Below are 21402 nucleotides of genomic sequence, written 5' to 3'. Positions count from 1 at the left end.
GAGAATTTGAGGGGTGGGGAAGACAAGGCACATTAAAATGAAAATTTCTGGGTCCACCCTTTATTGAATCAGAATCTCTGGGTTCAAGGCCTGGGAATCTGCATGTTACATCTCAAACATAGGAGTGATTCTTGTAGGCTCTGAAGTCTGAGCTATAGACTAGAATCAGAATGGCCAGTTAGGAAGCTTTTGCAATTATCCAATTAAGAAATGAAATGTCCTGGGTGCCATGGCTCATGCCTGTAATCCCAGCAATCTGGGAGGCTCAGGCGGGAGGATCACTTGAGTCCAGGAGTTTGAGACCAGCCTGAGCAACATAGTGAGGCCACTCATCTATACAAAACAATTAAAAAGTAGCTGGGCTTGGTGGCAGGCACCTGTGGTCCCAGTTTCTTGGGAGGCTAAGGTGGCAGGACTGCTTGGGCCCAGAAGTTGGAGGCTGCAGTAAGCTATTATTGCACCGCTGCACTCCAGCTGAGTGACAGAGCAAGACTCTAACTCAAAAAAGAAAAAGAGGGCCGGGAGCGGTGGCTCACGCCTATAATCCCAGCACTTTGGGAGGCTGAAGCAGGAGGATCACTTGAGGCCAGGAGTTCGAGAACAGCCTGTCCAACATGGCGAAACCCCGTTGCTATTAAAAATACAAAAATTATCTGGGCATGGTGGTAAGCGCCTGTAATCCCAGCTACTCAGGAGGCTGAGGCAGGAGAATCACCTGAACCCGAGACGCAGAGGTTGCAGTGAGCTGAGATCGCGCCGCTGCACTCCAGCCTTGGCGACAGAGGGAGACTCTGTCTCCAAATACATAAGTAAATAAATAACAGATCTGTAGGCGGAAAACAATGTGGCAGTAATTGTTCCTTTGCCTTGGTGTCCCTGAGCAAAAGGCAGGCCCCCACCCCGGGGCATCGCAAGTCGCCGCTCCATTCTCTGCAGACCGGAGTTTCCCCAGGCCTGGGAAGACTAAGTGGGAGGCACCCACCGTGCGAAGATCCTCCCGGCTTCCAGGGAAGGGAGGCTGGGCCTGCAAATAATAGCCGGGGGCAGGAGAAAGGCTCCGATTGGTCGGAGGGAGGGTGACGAACAAGGGGCGGAGTTTTCCTGGGGGGCTGGTGGGGGAAGTAAAAGGGAGGGGGTGTTCACCGCCGGGTGTCAGTTTCGGAACCCCAGCCAGCTCACCTCTGCGCCGCTGAACCCGATCCGAGCCTCCGGCAAAGGTTTTTCCCTCCTACCCCGGCCGAGGGCTTCTGCCGCCCGGGCACCCCCGCCCCGCGGCGCCCCACATTCCCCCAGCCCGGAGCCCTTGGCGCGTGCGCTCCGTGCGGCTCTGCTCCGCGGGACTTTGTTTGTTTCCTCCTCGTCCCTCTTTGTTGGGCTGAACACCAGCCTCGTCAAAGCCCCCCACTCCGGAGGGAGTTCGGCTTCTCCAGCAGGGCGGCTGCAGCGCGCTGCCCCGACCCCGCCTGCGGCCCCTCACGCCGCTAGTGCTCCCACCCCGCCTTCCTGGCACCCCGCCTGCGTCCGTTCGCCCGAGGAAGCCAACCGCGACTTCATTGATGCACCCATTCCAGTGGTGTAACGGTGAGTCCCCGGGGCGAGGGCCGAGCCTACGTGGGGCTGGTGGGAGCCGCGGCGCGGGGTGCGAAGTCGGACAGCAGCGCGCTGGTCCTCCCTCGGGAACCAAGTTTCTCCTGAAATGGGACAGTCGAGAAGGCGTCCTGGCGCCCCACTCTGCTCTGCACAGCGCGGAATTTGAAACTATCCAGGTTTCCCTCCAGAGCCTGGAAGGGGCCTCCGGACGGGCGGCGGGCCGGGGGCGTGGGAGCCGAGGGGTTCCCGGCCTTTGTGTGGCGGCCCGGCTCTTCTACCCCCTTCCCCTGCCTTTGTGCGCTCAAACTCTGTTCTTTGTTGTGGTTGTTGGAGGAGAATTAAATCCGCACTCGGGCTGGGATCTCCTAGAGGGAGCTCAAGTTCCCGGCCTGAAACTTTGCAGGCTATTGTAAATATGTATACCGTGCAGCGTGCGGGACGGGGCGCGGGGGTAGCGTCCTCTGGCTTTGTTGGTTTCCCACGGGCTGCTGGCGTGGCTTGGGTGCTTGCGGAAGACTGGATTAAAGAGTCGCTTTCGGCCAGGCGCGGTGGCTCACGCCTGTAATCCCAGCACTTTGGGAGGCTGAGGCGGACGGATCACCTGAAGTCGGGAGTTCGAGACCAGCCTAACCAACATGGAGAAACTCCGTCTCTACTAAAAATACAAAATTAGCCGGGAGTGGCGGCGCATGCCTGTAAGCCCAGCTACTTGGGAAGCTGAGGCAGGAGAATCGCTTGAACCCAGGAGGCGGAGGTTGCAGTGAGCCTAGATCGTGCCATTACACTCCATCCTGGGCAACAAGAGCGAAACTCCATCTAAAAGCCGTTTTCCTGAGTTGATAAACCCTCGCAGAGAGCTCCGCGCCCGGCTGTCCCTGAGGTGCGAGGCTGGCCTGGCGGGAGCCGTGTTTCTGGCCCCAAGGCCAGATTAGGGTGTCTGCTCCTGAGCCCAAGTGAAGGCCACACCTCCAGACGCGACAACCCCTCGCCCCATTTCTCCCCAGGCCTGGGTGATGCTTCTAAGTTAGTTCATTTCACCTGAGGCTTTTTGGAGGTTCAGGTGATACTGGGTTAGGCTGGAGTCTGATTCCTCAGCGAGCTACCTGAAAGGTAGGTGTTTCTGAGCGGGACACTTCAAAACCTTGGATACTAATCGCCCCCCACCCCACCCGCTCCAGTCCTCCTGGGGTCCTAGTCTTGACCGCGTTGTTCCGATGCTTGGAGAGTTTCTGGGAGAGAGAGATGGGAAGCAGCTGGCCTTATCTCTCAGTATGGCAAGCGAGCTAGTTACAGGGGGAAAAAAATCATTCTTGAGAGTACACTCCTGCCAGATCTTGGATTAATTATGTCAAGAGGCTTTGTTTTGAGGCAGGGTTTGGGTAGCATGTATACCCCACGTCCCCCCACCCCGCCTTCCTCCTTTTGCTGGTCGGATCTCATTTCCTGAAAATGAACCAAGCCGTGTGTGATAGGCGGTTTTGTGGGAGAGGGGGCAGAGGATGGGGGTTGAGGAAGGCCCTTGCACCCTAGCATCTGGGAAAGATTCCCGTTGGCTGGGAAAGAGAAGCAGTTCCCAGATCCCCTGGTCTTTCTTGGCCAGCCCTTGTCTGACGTCATTCCTGCTCCCAGCCTGCCAGATGAGATGAGACATTCTGATGTCAGCGCTTTCATAGGTTGGCCGAGACAATGGAACAGAGACTTAGGGAGAAATGAGGCAGCTGTCAGTAACACTGCCCTTTCTGGGCAGCCCCCTTTCATATCAGATTTTAGACTTGCTGCTTTATTTTTTTTATTTTTTATTTTTTATTTTTTTGAGACTGAGTTTCGCTCTTGTTGTCCAGGCTGGAGTGCAGTGGTGCGATCTCGGCTCACCACAACCTCCGCCTCCCGGGTTCAAGCGGTTCTCCTGCCTCAGCTTCCCGAGTACCTGGGATTACAGGCATGTGCCACCATGGCCGGCTAATTTTGTATTTTTAGTGGAGAGGGGGTTTCTCCATGTTGTTCAGACTGGTCTTGAACTTTTGACCTCAGGTGATCTGCCCACCTCAGCCTCCCAAAGTGCTGGGATTACAGGCGTGAGCCACTGCGCCCAGCCTACTTTAATTTTTTTTTTTTTGAGAGAGGGTCTCACTCCGACAACCATGCTGGAGTGCAGTGGCACGATCAGGGCTCACTGCGGCCTCCAATTCCCAGGCTGAAGGGATCCTCCTGCCTCAGCCTCCCAGCATAGCTGGAACCATAGGTGTATGCAACCATACCTGGCTACTGGCTAATTTTTAATTAATTAATTAATCTACTTTTTAGGGATAGGGTTTCACTACATTGCCTATGCTGGTCTTGAACTCCTGGGCTCAAGCAATCCTCCCACCACGGACTCTCAAAATGCTGGAATTACATGCAGGAGCCACCTTGTCTGGCCCTCTTTGCACTTCTTAGAAAAGTGACTGAGAGATCCTGTCCTTTGACTCCTGTGAAGAAGCAACCCTTCCCTCACCCCTTAAGAAACTACCTGGAGCCCCTCTTTCCTGGGGCTGGTATTCTCTGTCCTTATACAGTTTTAAAGAAAAACTTACTACAGTGTCAGCTTTTGACCAGAAGACTATTTTGCCATTTCTTTAATAGTAACACAAGCAAATGAACCATCTCCTCTTGACTATGCTCTTCCCACCGACCTCTTTATCACGTGAAATACCAAGCTCACTGATTCAATCAGTGGGAGATAAAGGGGAAGCCTTTATCAGGCAGGATAAGATGGTTGGGATAAACTGATCAGAGGACTTGCGGGGACCATCGTGCTTGTGGAGTGCACAGATATCCTCTGTAATAGCTCTGACCAGGTTCTGCAAGTTCCCAGAACTGGAAACCAAAGGAGGTTTCAGCTCATAAAAGGTGCCTGGAAGAACTAAGGAAACGGGGGGTTAGACCCTCTTGTAACATCAAATAGTGCTGAGGAAGGAGGTGAGAAAACAGCTGGGAGCACCAGGTCTTGTTGGAAGGGAAGTCCTGAGCCCCTTTTCCAGCATAGACTGAAGTTTGTCACTTTAGCCAGTCTGCCATGATGTCCTCATGGAAAATTGTTCTTCTTTGACCCACAGAAAGTAAATATTTGGGTGGGGACTGGTGGTGAAAACCACTTTCTCTCTAACCCCTACTAGAGCCTAGACACAAGGGAATTCCTGTTGGGCACAGCAAAGTTTAGTAGCTAATTATTTCTTTCATTTCAACTTAATCAAAAAGTCTTTCACAACAAGAACTTTTACTTTCTGTTTTCCCACAATGTGTAGGTCAGTGCATAAAGCAAGCCCTCAATAATACTTGCTGGTTGACTGGTGATCCATTAGCGGAGGGCAGTTTCTGGGCAATTTTCCCAAACATCAGTCCTGCTGCTTTGAAGTGGGAGGTTTTGCCAAGGGGACCAGGTTATTTTAAGAAAATGGGGAATTATTTATCTGTTAACTAGTTATTGAGAACAAGCCAAACTCTAGGCTAGGCCGGACACTGGAGAATATACAAAAGTCCAAGTTGGAGTCAGCAAACCTAGGAGGGTTCAGGCTTTTTTTTTTCTTTTTTTCTTGAGTCTCACTCTGTCCCCCAGGCTGGGGCACAGTGGCGCCATCTCAGCTCACTGCAGCCTTTGCCTCAGCTCACTGCAGCCTCTGCCTTCCGGGTTCAACCAATTCTCCTGCTCCGGCCTCCCGAGTAGCTGGGACTACAGGTGTGCACCACCATGCCCAGGTTTTTTGTTTTGTTTTGTTTAGAGACGGGAGTCTCTCTCTGTTGCCCAGGCTAGAGTGCAGTGGCGCGATCTCCGCTCATTGCCACCTCTGCTTCCCAGGTCGAAGCAATTCTCCTGCCTCAGCCTCCCGAGTAGCTGGGATTACGGGTGCCAGACACCACACCCAGCTAATTTTTGTATTTTAGTAGAGATGGGGTTTCACCATGTTAGCCAGGTTGGTCTTGAACTCCCGACCTCAGGTGATCTGCCTACCTCAGCCTCCCAAAGTGTTGGGATTACAGGCATGAGTCACTGCACCTGGCCTGAGCCTCACTTTCTATGGTGAAAATCTTTGTGTCTTTTTTTCCTATGTGGTAAGATCATCAGATCATCTAATCTTTTTTTTTTCTTTTCTTTTTCTTTTTTTTTTTTTTTTTTTTGAGACAAGGTCTTACTCTGTGGCCCATGCTAAGTGCAGTGGTGCAATTGTGGCTCAGTGCAGCCTCGACCTCTCAGACTCAAGTGATTCTCCCATCTCAGCCTCCCAAGTAGCTGGGATTATAGGCACTTACCACCACACCCAGCTAATTTATCATTATTATTATTTGTAGAGGTGGGGTCTTACTATGTTGCCTAGGTTAGTCTTGAACTTCTGGCCTCAAGCGGTCCTCCTGCCTCAGCCTCCCAAAATGCTGGAGTTACAGGTGTGAGCCACCACACCCGGCCTGTGCTTTCTTTTAATAGTACTTACCATATAATCAATGCTTAATGCACATTTGAGTTAAAGTAACTTAATGCTAGGAACGATGTAAGACAGTTAACTGAGTAAGCAGGGGCCAGAACAAATGATGGAGGTCATGAGTGCTGTAGAATTCAAGGAAGAGAGGTTATTGGACTATCACAGGCTTGATGGGCCTCAGAGAGAGCGTTTCAGGCAGGGAAAGCTGTGTAAACAAAGACAGGGAAGCAGGCAAGGACAAGGTTGTACAAGAAATAGTGAAAAAGACTGGCCCACATGGAGTAGTATTGGAGAACTTTTAAGTAGGAAGTTGTGAAGGGACAGGGTGAATGTTTTAGGAGGACTTGAAGCCAGTCATGAGTTTGTAAAATACAAGATCAAAACGACAAGGAGAGGGCGGGGCACAGTGGCTTATGCACTGTAATCCCAGCACTTTCTTGGGAGGCCAAGACGGTTGGATCACTTGAGGTCAGGTGTTCAAGACCAGACTGTCCAACATGGTGAAACCCAGTCTCTACTAGAAATAGAAAAACTAGCCGGGCATGGTGGTGTACACCTATAGTCCTAGCTACTCAGGCAGCTGAGGTAGAAGGATCACTTGAACCCGGGAGGCAGAGGTTGCAGTGAGCCAAGATAGTGCCACTGCACTCTAGCCTGGGTGACACAGCGCAAGACTGTCTAAAAAAAATTAAAAAAAAAAAAAGGCAACTAGGAGGATGTGTCAGGCGTGTGGGGTAAATGAGAGAAGGAACTAGAAACAGGGATGACATCAACTAGGAAACAGTAGGAGGTGATGAGTGTTTACAATAGGGCTGTGGCAGTAGAATTGGGCACAGCCTGAAAGAGGTTTGAATGGAGGCTCGTTATATAGTCATCAGTAAGGGATGAGGAGGACTGATGTCCAAGTTGACTTCCAGTCTTTCAAGCCACCTTCTGCTGAGTTGTAGTAGCACTGGTTATTAGCATATAGAATTCTGTGGCATGTGAATGCATCCTGGCTCCTAACCAAGATGTCAGGAAAGTGCCTAGAACCCAAGGCCTGGGTACAGAGAACCCTTTGGAGCTGGGCTTTCCTAGCTGTTTGACTGTGGGCGAGTTACTAAATGATTGAGTCTTTTTCCCATTGGCGGGGGAAGTAACCTTTACTGTGGCAGTACAAAGATTAAATTGATAGCATGAGAATGTGCTTAGGATGCAGCAGGTGAACAGCAAATTCCAGCTCTCCCTTTCATCAAGGACTCCCCTCTTTCCCTTTCCCTTCTGCCATCCTCAGCCATTTGACTTTTTTTGTTTTGTTTTTGTTTTTGTTTTTAGATGGAGTCTTGCTCTGTCTCCAAGGCTGGAATACAGTGGCACGATGTCAGCTCACTTGCAACCTCCACCTCCCAGGTTCAAGTGATTCTCCTACCTCAACCTCCCGAGTAGCTGGGATTACAGATGTGTGCAACCATGCCCAGCTAATTTTTTAATAGAGATGGAGTTTCACCATGTTGGCCAGGCTGATCTCAAACTCCTGACCTCAAGCCATCCACCCGTCTCGGGCTCCCAAAGTACTGGGATTACAGGCGTGAGACACCATGCCTGGTCAAGCATTTGACTTTCTACTGAGCTGCTCTTTCCAGCTACAGCTTGGCTATCACAATTCTAGGTGTCTCTGAGAGACATGACCCCCCTCACAAAAAAAAAAAAAAAGGAAAAAAAGAACCTGCCGGGTGCAGTGGCTCATGCTTATAGTCCCAGCCCTTTGTGGGGCTGAGGCAGGAGGATCTCATTGAGGCCAGGAGTTGGAGGCTACAGTGAGGCATGTTTACACCACTGCACTCCAGCCTGCAGGGACAGAGTGAGACCTTGTCTCCAAAAACAAACAAGCAAAGTTCCTTTTCCAGCAGATCTCTTTGTTTCTTTGCTCAGAACCTGGTCACGTACCCACCTGAACACCAAATACTGGCAAGGGGGGAAGGGAGAGGTGACTATCATGATGAGTAGGCCAGTCAGTATTTATCCCTGAGTCCTGTGAGAAGGGATGCATCTAGTGGCTGGCCAGTGCTTTTCAAACTGAATGTGCAGGGGAATCACCTGAGGAGCTTGTTAAAACGTAGGTCCTGGCTAGGTGCCGTGGCTCATGCCTGTAATCCCAGCACCATGGGAGGCCAAAGTGGGTGGATCGCCTGAGGTCAAGAGTTCGAGACCAGCCTGGGCAACATGGTGAAACCCCATCTCTACTAAAAATTCAAAAATTAGCCGGGCATGGTGGCGTGCGCCTATAATCCCAGCTACTCGGGAGGCTGAGGCAGGAGAATTGCTTGAACCTGGGAGGCAGGGTTTGCAGTGAGCCAAGATCACGCCACTGCCCTCCAGCCTGGGCGACAGAGCAAGACTCTGTTTTTAAAAAAAAAAAAAAAAAAAAAAAAAACAGTGTAGGTACTGATTCAGTTAGGTAGGGATGGACCCGAGAGTATATGTTTCTAAAAAGCTCCCAGAGGATGCTGCTGCCATTGGTACCACACATTGAGGCTTTGAGGAGAAAGAGGGAAGGTGACCACAGTAAGGGAAGTTGCAACCTCCTCCCCACCCCCATCGCCACTTTCTGGAATGCTGGCCCAGGACTTGGAGTGAACAATTTCTATTCTAGTCCTGGCACGGCTTGTCTTCTGGAACAGGTGGCTTAATAATGACAAATGACCTTTGCAATTGTCCTTTGCAATTTACAAAGCATATTTTCTTACACGCTCATTTTCATTCCTCTCTCTATTTTGCTTGTTTTCATATAACAAAGTGAAGCTTAGAGGTAATTTCTTAACGGTCATATGGCTAGCTAGGGATGGGGGAGTTGGAACCCAAATAATATTTTCTCAGCTAAGGCAATATGGGCTCCTACCTAATGGAATTAAGCTCTCCAGTTTCTGCCCATTGCCTAAATTCTTTTTTTTTTTTTTAATTTTTAAAAATAGAGATTGGGTCTCACGCTGTCACCCAGGCTGGTGTGCAGTGGTGTAATCACTACTCATTGCAGCCTTGTACTCCTGGGCTCAAGTGATCCTCCCACCTCAGCTTCCTGAGTAGCTGGGACTACATGGTAGTACATGCGCTACCATGCCCAGCTAATTTTTCTATTTTTTTTTAGAGATGGGGTCTTATGTTGGCCAGGCTGTTCTTGAACTCTTGGCCTCGAGATCACCTGCCTCAGCCTCTCCAAAGTACTGGGATTACAGGCGTGAGCCACCATACCCAGCTTGCCTGAATTTATTGTCCCTTAGATGGGGATATTGTTTTAAGTATTTTGGATAGTATTCAATTTTGTAGATCAGATTTACTCAAGATTACATAGCTAGTAAATGTTAGAACTAGGATATAAAACTGGAGCCACTGAATCTGAGGCTTAGGTGCCCAGAGCCTGCCAGTTATTTCTATCCTGCTGACACAGTGCTATCAGCCCAGCAGTAAATTTCCAACCCTAATGATTTTTTTTTTCTCTCCCTTTGCAGGGTGTTTCTGTGGCCTGGGACTGGTTAGCACCAACAAGTCCTGCTCGATGCCACCCATCAGTTTCCAAGACCTTCCGCTCAACATCTATATGGTCATCTTCGGCACAGGCATCTTTGTCTTCATGCTCAGCCTTATCTTCTGCTGCTATTTTATCAGGTGCGTGGATCCCTGGCTGACCGGGGTGGGAGTCCAGCAGGAGGGAGAAGACCAGGGTTGTGGGGTAAGCTGAGCGAGGGTCCCACAGCAGAGTCAGCAGTCTTATACTGGAGCCACCGCTTTGAGGACACAGCTGAGCCTGCCCTTCTCTAGGCCTCTGAGGATCTGGTGTTTCTATTTACATTAGCCTATCAAGTTGTTCCTGAGCATATAAGGTCACCACGGGTTGGGCTGCATCCCACCTCCTCGCCAGTTATTCTAAGGTTGCCTAGAATTACTGTGTGACTGAGTAATAAAGTTAGTGGTCCCTTCCTTGTCTGTCTGTCTCTATTCCTACTCATGCCCTTTGGGTGGTCGGGAACAGGTAGGCATCAGTTATGCCAGCGTCATGTTCCTTTGCCCTCCTGGGACCTGTTGTCAGCCCTCCAGATACTAATATTAGGAAGCAAGCCGGTGTCTAGAGAGCTACTTGGTTTTTGTTTTGTTTTGTTTTTTTGAGATGCTCAGGCTGGAGTGCAATCTCAGCTTACTGCAACTTCTACCTCCTGGGTTCAAGCAATTCTCCTGCCTCAGTCTCCCAAGTAGCTGGGATTATAGGCGCATGCCACCATGCCTGGCTAGTTTTTGTATTTTTAGTAGAGATGGGGTTTCACCATGTTGACCAGGATGGTCTCGAACTCCTGAGCTCAAGTGATCCACCCACCTCAGCCTCCCAAAATGCTAGGATTGCAGGCATGAGCCACCATACCCGGGCGGAGCTACTTGTTTATTCCGCCTTATAAGCTCTTATTTTTGAGAGTGGAAAAAACCAAAACCAAAACAAACCTAAAAAACTGTCATTTATTCTTGATTGCTTAGGGATCCAAGAGAAGACCTGGAGTTTGGCAGGGCTCGCCACACTCCAGGAACGCTTTCTCTTATCTCTTGCTGAAGGACATGGGGACTGGTGGCTGTTTTCTTTTTACTTTTTCTTTCTTTCCTTTTTTTTTTTTTTTGAGACGGTGTCTCACTTCATCACCCAGGCTGGAGTGCAGTGGCATAGCCTTGGCTCACTGCAACCCCTGCCTCCTAGGTTAAAGCGATTGTCCTGCCTCAGCCTCCCTAATAGCTGGAATTATGGGTGCATGCCTAGCTAATTTTTATTTTTGTATTTTTAGTAGAGACGGGGTTTTGCCACGTTGGCCAGGCAGGTCTCGAACTCCTGACCTCAAGTCATCCACCCGCCTCGGCCTCCCAAAGTGCTGGGATTTCAGGCATGAGCCCTTGTGCTCGGCCTCTGGTGGCTGTTTTCTATAAAAAATTTTGAGCATGACTGGTATTTAGAATGGGAATCAAAGTAGTAGTGTTTCTGACTGGGGTTTACTGTTGGCATTGACAATTCCTCATTGTATGGGACTGTTCTGTACATTGGAGAATATTGAACATCCCTGGCCAGTAGGGCATGCTAGTAGTCTTTAGGGCCATTGTGGCCATTAGCTGTCTCCCCCTCCACCCACACATTACCAAATGCTTGGGTAGACATCAGCTGTGGTCTGGGCTGGTGACTAATCAAATAATTTAAGAAGATTAAATTAAGATTAAGGAAAAGGCTTTGCTGGCTTTATTCCTAAGATGCCCTTCTGGGTTTGAGTGCTTTGCTAGAAGGCAGCTAAAGAGAGGCAGGTACTAGTCCATCTTCTCCAAGGCTGGAAGAGCTCCCTCTAAGAAGGGGAAGTGCCCTCAGGCACATCTCCCCACCACTCCCAGGTGCTACCTTGGACCTGTTCTTTCTCAGAACTTTTCACACAGATCCCTGAAACTAGAATTTTCCACATAAAAATCTATGCAGAGGAGATACTGGTTTATCTTCCCTCTTGTACAGTTGGGTCTGAAGATTGCATCTAACCATTAAGCGGAGGTGAGGGTAGATTTCTGGTATCTCTCCTCTCTTCCTGTCTCCTCCCCTTTCCTGAAGCCTGTTTTTTTCCTTGAATTCTTCCTGACCACCAACCTGCCCACTCCCGCACACCCGTGTTAAGCAATTCACACTTAAATCCTGGAGACAGGGATGAAGATACACCAAATACCAAAGATTTCTTTATGATGAGGCTAAGAGGGGTTTGTAAAACCAACTCTCCTTGGTCCCTTTCCTCCCTGCTCCCCCTGCCCACCACACACACAGAGAAGCATACACATGCCAAGCGGCAAAGGGCTTCAAGAGACCATCTAGGCCGGGCACCATGGCCCTTGCCTGTAATTGTAGCACTTTGGGAGGTCAAGGCAGGAGAGTCGCTTGAGTCCAAGAGTTTGAAACCAGCCTTGGGAACAAAACTCCATCTCTACAAAAATGACTTAGAGAAAACTACTCTAGGCTAGGAAGTGGGTGACCAGAGTTCATTTCGTAAATCAACCAATAATAGGTGTGACCTTAGGTTTTCTTTTTTTTTTTTTTTTTTTTTGAGACAGAGTCTTGCTCTGTTGCCCAGGCTGGAGTGCAGTTGTAAGATCTCGGCCCACTGCAACCTCCACCTCCTGGGCCCAAGCCATCCTCCCAACTCAGTCTCCCGAGTACAGGTGTGTGCCACCATGCCCAACTAATTTTTTAATTTTTTGTGGATAATTTTTATATTTTTTGTAGCGATGAGGTTTCACCATGTCACCCAAGGTGGTCTCAAACTCCTGAGTTCAAGCCATCTGCCTGCCTCAGCCTCCCAAAGTGCTGGGATTACAGGCGTGAGCCACTGTGCCCGGCCTTTAGCCACTCTTTACTAAGGGCTTTCCATAGGCCAGGCGTTGTGGTCAGCATTTGAAAAAACATTTAGCTCGCTTAATCCTTAGTATAGGTATTGACCCACTTTATAAATGAGGAACTTCATGCTCAGACTGTTCAGGATCTGCCCAAGGTGATACATAGAGGAAGATACAGAGGTGGACAAGTCTGGTAGCAATGAGCTAGGGTCTTGCCGAATCCTTCCGAGTGTTTGCCTTTTGAGTCATATTCCTTGAAGTAGAGGAGCCGCTATAGGCTCCACGACCACCCCCTTGCAGGTCAGGGTCAGTTCTTGCAGAAAGACAGGTTGGAGAGCTGTGAATTGCTGATTTCTTTTTCTTTGGCTGTGGTCAAAGAACAGAACAGGGCCAGGCGTGGTGGCTCACGCCTGTAATCCCAGCACTTTGGGAGGCTGAGGCAGGTGGATCACCTGAGGTCAGGAGTTCGAGACTGGCCTGACCAATATGGTGAAACCCTGTCTCTACTAAAAATACAAAAATTAGCTGGGTGCTGTGGCAGGCACCTGTAATCCCAGCTACTTGGGAGGCTGAGGCAGGAGAATCACTTGAACCCAGGAGGTGGAGGTTGCAGTGAGCTAAGATCATGCCATTGCACTCCAGCCTGGGCAACAAGAGTGAAACTCCCTCTCAAAAACAAAAAAAAAAAACACAAAAAAACACAAAAAACAGAACAGTAACCACATGATGCTAAAAGCTGACCCCACTGTGGTGCTACTGAGCACCACCTGTTCCTTTAGTAATCTCCTTCGTCACCCTGCCCTGGTCTGTAGCCTGCCTGAAGCCTGCTGACCCTGGAGTTTCACAGTCTCAGAGGCCCACTGGTACATGGTAGCCTGTGAATGTCTATATATAGAAAGACACACAGGCGCAGAAGCCACCACTTCCTCTCCCTGCTTCTCGGTTTCCTCCTCAGCCAAAATAGGCCCCACTTCTGACCTGGTGAGCTCAGCGGCCAAGGCCAGCCCCTCACTCATTCTTCCCCCTCTCTCAGCGCTGACCTCTGCCCTACACAGGAATGGAGGGGCCGGGGAAGTACAAATAGGCAGGAAGGGAAACATTATTTTCAGGACCTGGCTGCATTGTTTGTTCTAAAAGGGAAAAGAGGAAAGGGAGAGCCCACTGGCAGCGGCTAGAAATGGTCTCATTGAAATCAGGGTATTTTTAGTTGCTGCGTTCACCCAACAGCTGAGAAGGCCACCTGTCCAGACTGGTTGGTACTAGGTCCCCAGCTGGGATTGCCCAGGGTTTTTGCTTTTTGCTCTGTTTTCCTTGCAAGCTTTTCGGCCACATTTCATCATGATCTCATCCTTTCTGAGCTGAAATCTATATGCAGGATGAGGGGGCAGCTCTGAAGCCCTTCCCTGTTCTGAGTTTTGGAGGATCCCTGGGCAAAACCACTAAAGGATCCAGCCAGACAAGAGGCATGATGGGTGGGGAAGTGGTACTCTAGGTGCCTGGGGTACAGAAAACAGAAAAAGACAGCATCTGCTACATAAGTATAGCCACATTGCAGGTGAGACATTGGTGCCTCAAAGATGCATAGCAATCACTCATTCCCCAGACAGTTAAAAACACAGGCTTTTCACCACTTCCTTATTTACTCTGCACGTACCTCATAACAGAGCAACAGTGTCTTTCTCCCTCAAGGCCGCTGTGAGCTCCCTGTCCATGGGAACACTTCCTTCCCACCTCTGCTGAACCCAGTGTCAGTCAAGCAACAGTAGCCACCTAAGCGTTGGGTATGTCCTGCCCTGCTCATTTGGAAATTGGGACAGAGACACATGTGTATGTATGTACAAAGACCTTTTCTGGACCAAGGAGCTCTCTGCAAAGTGAAGGATGAGACAGTGGGAGCCTTGGTTAGGCCTTTAGCCCAGCCCTGCCTTAAGCAGAAAGGATATTGTGGGGAGAGGGGGGAGGGGAGGGGACGGTGGATGGGCTGCCCCAGCGCCCAAGCCCGTGGCATGAGTCCACTTGGACTGGAGCTCTCAAGAGGCTCCAGGAACATGAACCTCGCCAGGTCACCTGACTTCCTATCAGGAACAATGGAGGAGGCTGGCAGCCTGATCTTATCTGCCCTGCACTGTGCTGCGGGCCTGGCTGTGCCCCCGTCTTCTGCCTCTTCCATTACCCAGGGAGCAGCTTCAGCTTCTCACCCCACCCCCTTCCACTGGGGCTGTTTGTGATTGGAGCCTCCCTTTTATTGACTTGGGTCAGTCATCCATCTATCCACTCATTTGTTTATTTATATTAATTATTTATTTTAAAAAAATTTTTTGCCAGAGTCTCACTCAGTTGTCCAGCCTGGAGTGCAGTGGGGACAATCCTAGCTCATTGTAACCTCTGAACTCTTGGGCTCAAGTGACCCTTCTGCCTCAGACCCCCCAAGTAGCCAGGACGACAGACATGCACCATCATACCTGGCTAATTTTCTTTTGTTTATTTATTTTTGAAGAGACAAGTTTTCACTGTGTCACCCAGGCTGGTCTCAAACTCCTGGCCTCAAGCAATCCACCTGAGTTGGCATTATTCTTTATTTCTGTTTTCAACCATTTAAGAATAAAAACCACTCTTAGCCTCTAGACCCTGCAAAAACAAGTAGTGAGCTGGATTTGGTCCTCAGACTAAAGTTTCCTGCTTCTCCTGGCTTGCTGGGTTTCTATGTTTCCTTCCAAATAACCCAGGACTGTGTTAAGAAGTGAAAACCAGGAAAAGCTCCATAAGGTTCCCCCATAGCACACATACAGGAGGCATTCTTTTTTTTTTTTTTTTTTTTTGAGACAGGGTCTTGCTCTGTCACCCAGGCTGGAGTGCAGTGGTGCGATCTCTGCTAACTGCAACCTTCGTCTCCTGGGTTCAAGCGATGCTTATGCCTCAGCCTTCTGAGTAGCTGGGATTACAGGTGCATGCCACCATGCCGTGTGAATTGTCCTGTGAATTTTTGTACATTTTGTAGAGTTGGGGTTCTGCCATGTTGCCCAGGCTGGTCTCAAACTCCTGAGCTCAAGCAATCTGCCCACCTCGGCCTCCCAAAATGCTGGGATTACAGGCATGAGCCATCCCACCCAACCCACATACAGGAGGCATTCTAAAGCTACCTGCAGAGTTCAGCATGTAAGATCCTCCATCCCTTCCTTGAAAATAATACGGCAAAAAATCCACTGTATAATTATGGTCTCGGCCATTTGCACAGCAAGCCATTCAGAGTTGTAAACTTAATAAAAGGTAGGGTGTGTCCCAAGACCAGATCATATTCTCAGGACTATGATGTATTCCACCTGATTAGGGGAACAGACCACATTATATGGTAAAGAGCTTGGACTCTGTCATCACACCAACTTTGATTCAAATCTAGACTCTGCTACCAATTAGCTCTGTGATGTTTAGGCAAATAAATTCACTTCTTTGAGCTTCATTTTTCTTTTTCTTTTTCTTTTTTTATTTTTATGAGACAGAGTTTTGTTCTTGTTGCCCAGGCTGGAGTGCAATGGCGCAATCTCGGCTCACTACAACCTCTGTCTCCTGGGTTCAATCGATTCTCCTGCCTCAGTCTCCCAAGTAGCTAGGATTACAGGCATGCACCACCACACCGGCTCATTTTGTATTTTTAGTGTGACGGAGTTTCACCATGTTGGCCAGGCTGGTCTTTAACTCAAGTGATCCACCTGCCTCGGCCTCCCAAAGTGCTGGGATTACAGGCATGAGCCACCGCACCCAGCCAGGCTTTATTTTTCTTATCTATAAAAGCGAAGGTATCTCACTCTTGGAGTTTGGAATCATTAAGAACATATATGAATATGTTAAGTGTCCCAGCGACATATAGCAAGTACTTCATAACCATTATATTATGCTATTGCCATTAGTAACGGCATGCCATGTTTTGGCCATTGAGAGTCAGCCCGTTTGCAGGCCACCAGCTTAAAATGAAAAGAAGAAAACAAAGGAGGCATCGTCTGTGTTGTCTGGCACAGTGAAGGGAAGAGTGTGCTTTGGTTCCAGAATACTTATGTTCTCCGGGTGGAAAATTCCCCAGGGTCAACAGAGACTTATTCTGCTATCCTGGCTTAACAGAAATAACCCTTTTATGCATATCTGTCTAACTTCCGCACACTCAGTAAACACAGTGTTGATTTCTATATAGTTTGGTGACTGAAGGAATTTGCCGACCAGAAAAAGGCAGGGTGAGTGAATGAGCTTTTGGGGATACTGTGCTGGAGGGTCCCCCAATCTGTGTATGAGACCTGGTGGTGAATTTTGAGGCTGTCAAACCCGAGTAAGAGTCTTAGTCCTTTATCAACCCTTGTTGGCTTGCATAGGTCCAAAGTATGCCCTGTGGTGTGTATGGGACAAGCACCCCTCCCTGCCCTCGGAAGAATGCCCAAGCAGCCAGCCAGCCTCTCCTGCTTTGAATTGTTCCATTTAACCTGCTTTCTCTAATTTTTTTCTCTTTCTCCCAGCAAACTCCGGAACCAGGCACAGAGTGAGCGATACGGATATAAGGAGGTAAAGTGCTGCGTGTTTCCCAGAAGCTTCCTTCTCTGCCTGACCTGATAGGAAGAGGCAAGGAGGGCAGGCTCAGGTTCTCCTGGGCAGGAATCCCCCTGGCCTCACCTCTGGGTCTCCCTGAGGCTAAACCCCTTCAGTGTCTGAAGTCCGGCTTGCCCCAGGCAGTCCAGGGGACTCCCTTCATTGGTTGATACTGCCTGGCTGGCCCCAGTGGTTGGTTCTTCTTTGGACATCATGCCTCCTCTTTCTTTTCAGGTGGTGCTTAAAGGTGATGCCAAGAAGTTACAATTATATGGGGTAAGTGTGCCAGGAAAGTGTGCAGGAGGGCCCCAGCAGGTGAGGCAGACAGCACCTTGCTCCAGTTCTCTGCCTGGACGCTTTTCAGAAAACTGCTTAGTCCATGCCTTCATATCTCCTTTGGCCAAATAATGGAGACACATCTCAGCAAGTAATTAATATGTGGAATTGATTACACCTGGAACAGCCTCAGGCAGAAGACATGAAGGGATCACAGAGGGGTTTAGATAAGTAGTGCCCCACGGCTCCAGGAGTCCCACAATACATAATTTTTACCAGGAGGATGGTCGTACCCTTTCATGCCATAGACAGAATTCAGCTAACTTTCCCTATGTTCAGCCCCTACATCCTGGTTGTTATCATAGGAAATGAGGTCCTTTTACTTTTGTATATACCCCATCTTAACAGACTAGATCTGACTAGTGTGTTCATTCCTGTGGCTCTGCCATTTCTCTCCCACCCCACTCCCACCCATACACCAATTCCTTGAGTCCCCTCAACTCTGACTTGAGGAATTAGTCATATCCTCTTCCTTTCCTACCTATGCCTCTAAGGTCACCTAACCCATTTCCCAAGGCTCCTGTTCATGACCACAGACACTCCTACTCAGAGCATGTTTGTGGTTGTCTGGGAGCAGAGAGGATCACAGTTCCACTAAACATGAGACTGCCTAGACGTGGCCTCATTTTGTCTATTACACCTCTGCAAGTGCTGATGTTTCCCAAGCCTTTCTCTCAGAGAATAATTCAACTGAGATCAAGGGAGTTAATATGTAGGGATGTGGGAAGTCTGGATTTAAAGAATGTAACTGGGCCAGGTGCGGTGGCTCATGCCTGTAATCCCAGAACTTTGGGAGGCCGAGGTGGGTGGCTCACCTGAGGTCAGGAGTTCGAGACCAGGCTGACCAACATGGTGAAACCCCATCTATACAAAAAATACAAAATTAGCTGGGTGTGGTGGCACATGCCTGTAATCCCAGTTACTTGGGAGGCTGAGGCAGGAGAATTGCTTGAATCTGGGAGGTGCAGGTTGCAGTGAGCCAAGATTGCACCATTGCACTCCAGCCTGGGCAACAAGAGTGAAACTCCATCTCAAAAAAAAAAAAAAAACATAACTGATCACATATACCATGCCCTCATCCTTACCTCTAGTTGGTATTAAGTGCCACATCACCAAATGTATTGGGCAAGAAAGGATTGAAAACCATTCTTCTAGGACAGTACTTTCCAGTGCAGTGGAAACTTCTGTGATAATAGGAATGTTCTATATCCATGCCATTCAATATGGAAACCATGTGGCTGTTGAGCACCATGTGGCTGTTGAGCACTTGAAATGTGGTGAGTGTAACTAGGGACTGAATTTATAATTTCATCTAATTTTGGTTAATTTAAATTTAAACAGCCACATATGGTTAATGACTACCATGCCATCAATACAGTTTTGTAAAGGATGGCTAAAAAGTTTCTCTGCCTGGTAGAACAGACTAGGCTAGAGCTTAGTTTTCTTGTCTGGGGTTGAATGAGTGAGATGGTTCCCCCAGTTCCTCACACACCTGCTCTTTTCTCTCTGCAGCAGACCTGCGCAGTCTGTCTGGAAGACTTCAAGGGGAAGGATGAATTAGGCGTGCTCCCGTGCCAACACGCCTTTCACCGCAAGTACGTGGGAATGTGTCCAGGGTGCCCATCGAAGGAGAAATAATCAGGGAGCATCTTTTGGAAACTTCCAGTCTCTGCCACTTTCTATTTGCCCCTTATCCATGATGCCCCAGGTCCTACGTGAACACCGAGCAAAGCCCAGAGGGATTAGGTTGGGACAGGGGTAGGGATATTCTTCTTCTTTTTTTTTTTTTTTGAGTTGGAGTTTTGCTCTTGTTGCCTAGGCTGGAGTGCAATGGCGCGATCTCAGCTCACTGCAACCTCTGCCTCCCAGGTTCAAGCGATTCTCCTGCCTCAGCCTCCCAAGTAGCTGGGATTACAGGTGTCCACCACCATGCCTGGCTAATTTTTGTATTTTTAGTATAGATGGGGTTTCACCATGTTGGCCAGGCTGGTCTCGAACTCCTGACCTCAGGTGATCCACCTGCCTCAGCCTCCCAAAGTGCTGGGATTACAGTTGTGAGCCACCACGGGATATTCTTGTTTTGAGAGACAACTGGAGCAGCGTGGTCTGTCTTGTTAGAGATTACCATTCCTCATTTGTTCTCAGGTGTCTGGTGAAATGGCTGGAAGTTCGCTGTGTCTGCCCCATGTGTAACAAGCCCATTGCTAGTCCCTCAGAGGCCACGCAGAACATTGGGATTCTATTGGATGAGCTGGTGTGAGTGCTGCCGCTACACCGAGACCTGGAGAAGACCTCTTGCCTCATGGATGTCTGGTCCCTCTGCACAGCTCCAACCAACAGGACTGTAGGGTGATGACGATCACTTTCCCAGTGATGAGAAGGGTGGTCTAGGGCTGGGCTTCTACCCTCAGTGCAAGACCAGTGCCAGATGTGCCCCCACTTCCTGCCTCCTGAAGCCTTCTTCCCTGCTACTCCATGCTGGTGGCCTCACCCATCAAGACCACTGTCTCCTGGTACTGGACTACCTACCTGCCTTGTCCCTGTTCTGGGGGAAGGTGTCCACCCCGATCAAGAACATGGAGAAAGTCCTCTTTCAAGGCTCCCATTAGGAGGATGAGCTGCCTTGACCCAGAAGGGATGAGACAGGCTCTTACCTCTCTACAACCTTCCCTCCCCTTCCCACTCCTTCCAGAGTAAGGTTAGAAGGGAAGGAAGGAAAGATCAAGGAACCAAGCGCCTCCACGGGAGGCGAGGGAGGCTCTGTATGAAACAGAAGAGCAGGGACATAAAGGAAAATGTCAGTGTTTACATGGGACCTATGGAAACAAAGGCTGGCCGGCGCCAGCTGACTCCAGAGTAAGAGAGGGCCCTTCCCCTGCCAGGACCCACGGTGCTATCCATTCAGTCTCTTCCTCAGTTAATCTCGGAGCTTCCTATTCCATGTTGAGGTTTGTGGGCCCCTCTAGAGGAGGGCTAGTTCTATACTTAAATTGATTCCCAGGGGCCTTTTTTTTTTTTTTTTTTTTTTTTTTCTGATCAAAAGGGGTGTGGGGATGGGGGTGTCTACGGTTAAGCAACAGATACCTCCTTCCCTTTGTAAATAGTATTTTTATACTTCATCCTCGCCTCTCAGGCTTTAGATACGAAATCTCCAGAATGGAAGGGGGTGGGGATTTTCTGTTCCTCCCTGGAGTGGGTGAGGGTGGGAGAAAGTTACGTATTTAAAGAAAAATAAATTTAATAACAAGTTTCTCTAACCTACTTTTGCTTGTGGTTGTGGCTGCCTGGCCCTTTTCTGCCAGTAGAGGGAAAAAAGTTCTCAAACTGCCTCTTCTCACTTTTCCATACCCAAATCAAACACACACACGTACACACACACACACGTTCCTGATCCTTTTTAAATGTCTTTACTTTTATCTTTCTGAGGCAGGGTCTCACTCTGTCATCAAGGCTGGAGCATAGTGGCATGATCACAGATCACTGCAACCTCCCTGGCTCAAGTGATTCTCCCACCTAACCTCCCGAATAGCTGGGACCACAGGCGTGCGCCTGGCTAATTTTCTAAAATTTTTTGTAGAGACTAGATCTCCCTATGTTGCCCAGGCTGGTCTTTAACTCCTTGGCTCAAGCAATCCTCCCACCTCAGCCACCAGAGTGCTAGGATTACAGATGTGAGCCACTGCGCTCAGCCTAAAAGTTCCTAATCCTTAGGAACAAAAATCGATCTTAGGTTATTACCTGAACAATATATGTTAGGATTAACACCAAGGTACATTAAGACCTTGCTAAACCAGGCTCCGTCTGATCTCTAGCATATTTTTAAAGGAAGTTGATATTTTCAATCACAGCATTCCGTCGACTAAGACTTGAAACTAAGAATTCTACTTGTAATTTAAGCAATTGTCAGTGCCCTTAACACAACTAGTCACAACTAAAAAGGTCTACCTTTTAGTTATACCATAGAGGTTGCTACCATAGAGGCTCTGATCTCTCTTTTTTTGTTTGTTTTGTGGTGACAGAGTCTCTGGAGAGCAGTGGTGCAACTCTGGCTCACTGCAACCTCCACCTCCTGGCTTCAAGTGAT

The 21402-nt window shown here is 48.9% G+C and overlaps 1 protein-coding gene across 2 annotated transcripts; it reads left to right on the top strand.

Annotated features, from left to right (window-relative positions):
* Positions 1-1085: 1085 nt before the first annotated feature.
* On the top strand, positions 1086-20579 carry RNF122 (ring finger protein 122). 2 transcript variants are annotated; one of them, XM_001169238.6, is made up of 6 exons: positions 1086-1581; positions 9530-9686; positions 16913-16958; positions 17217-17258; positions 18831-18913; positions 19464-20579. In XM_001169238.6, exons 1-6 carry the CDS (start codon positions 1557-1559, stop codon positions 19576-19578), a joined length of 468 nt encoding a protein of 155 aa, XP_001169238.1. In that variant the 5' UTR covers positions 1086-1556; the 3' UTR covers positions 19579-20579. The 2 variants fall into 2 exon arrangements, with proteins under 2 accessions (XP_001169238.1, XP_009453444.1); XM_009455169.5 differs by lacking the exon at positions 1086-1581 and adding an exon at positions 1901-2700.
* The last annotated feature ends 823 nt before the right edge of the window (positions 20580-21402 follow it).

The sequence above is a fragment of the Pan troglodytes genome, chromosome 7 (genome assembly GCF_028858775.2).
Source record: "Pan troglodytes isolate AG18354 chromosome 7, NHGRI_mPanTro3-v2.0_pri, whole genome shotgun sequence".
NCBI lineage: Eukaryota > Metazoa > Chordata > Mammalia > Primates > Hominidae > Pan > Pan troglodytes.
Note: the sequence above shows the minus strand (reverse complement) of the source record. Positions and strands in the feature narration are given on the sequence as shown.

Coding starts and splice junctions, on each gene's coding strand:
- RNF122 (XM_001169238.6), top strand. CDS start 1,557: ATGCACCCATTCCAGTGGTGTAACG. Junction 1,582..9,529: donor CCCATTCCAGTGGTGTAACG/GTGAGTCCCCGG, acceptor CTCCCTTTGCAG/GGTGTTTCTGTGGCCTGGGA. Junction 17,259..18,830: donor AGAAGTTACAATTATATGGG/GTAAGTGTGCCA, acceptor TTCTCTCTGCAG/CAGACCTGCGCAGTCTGTCT.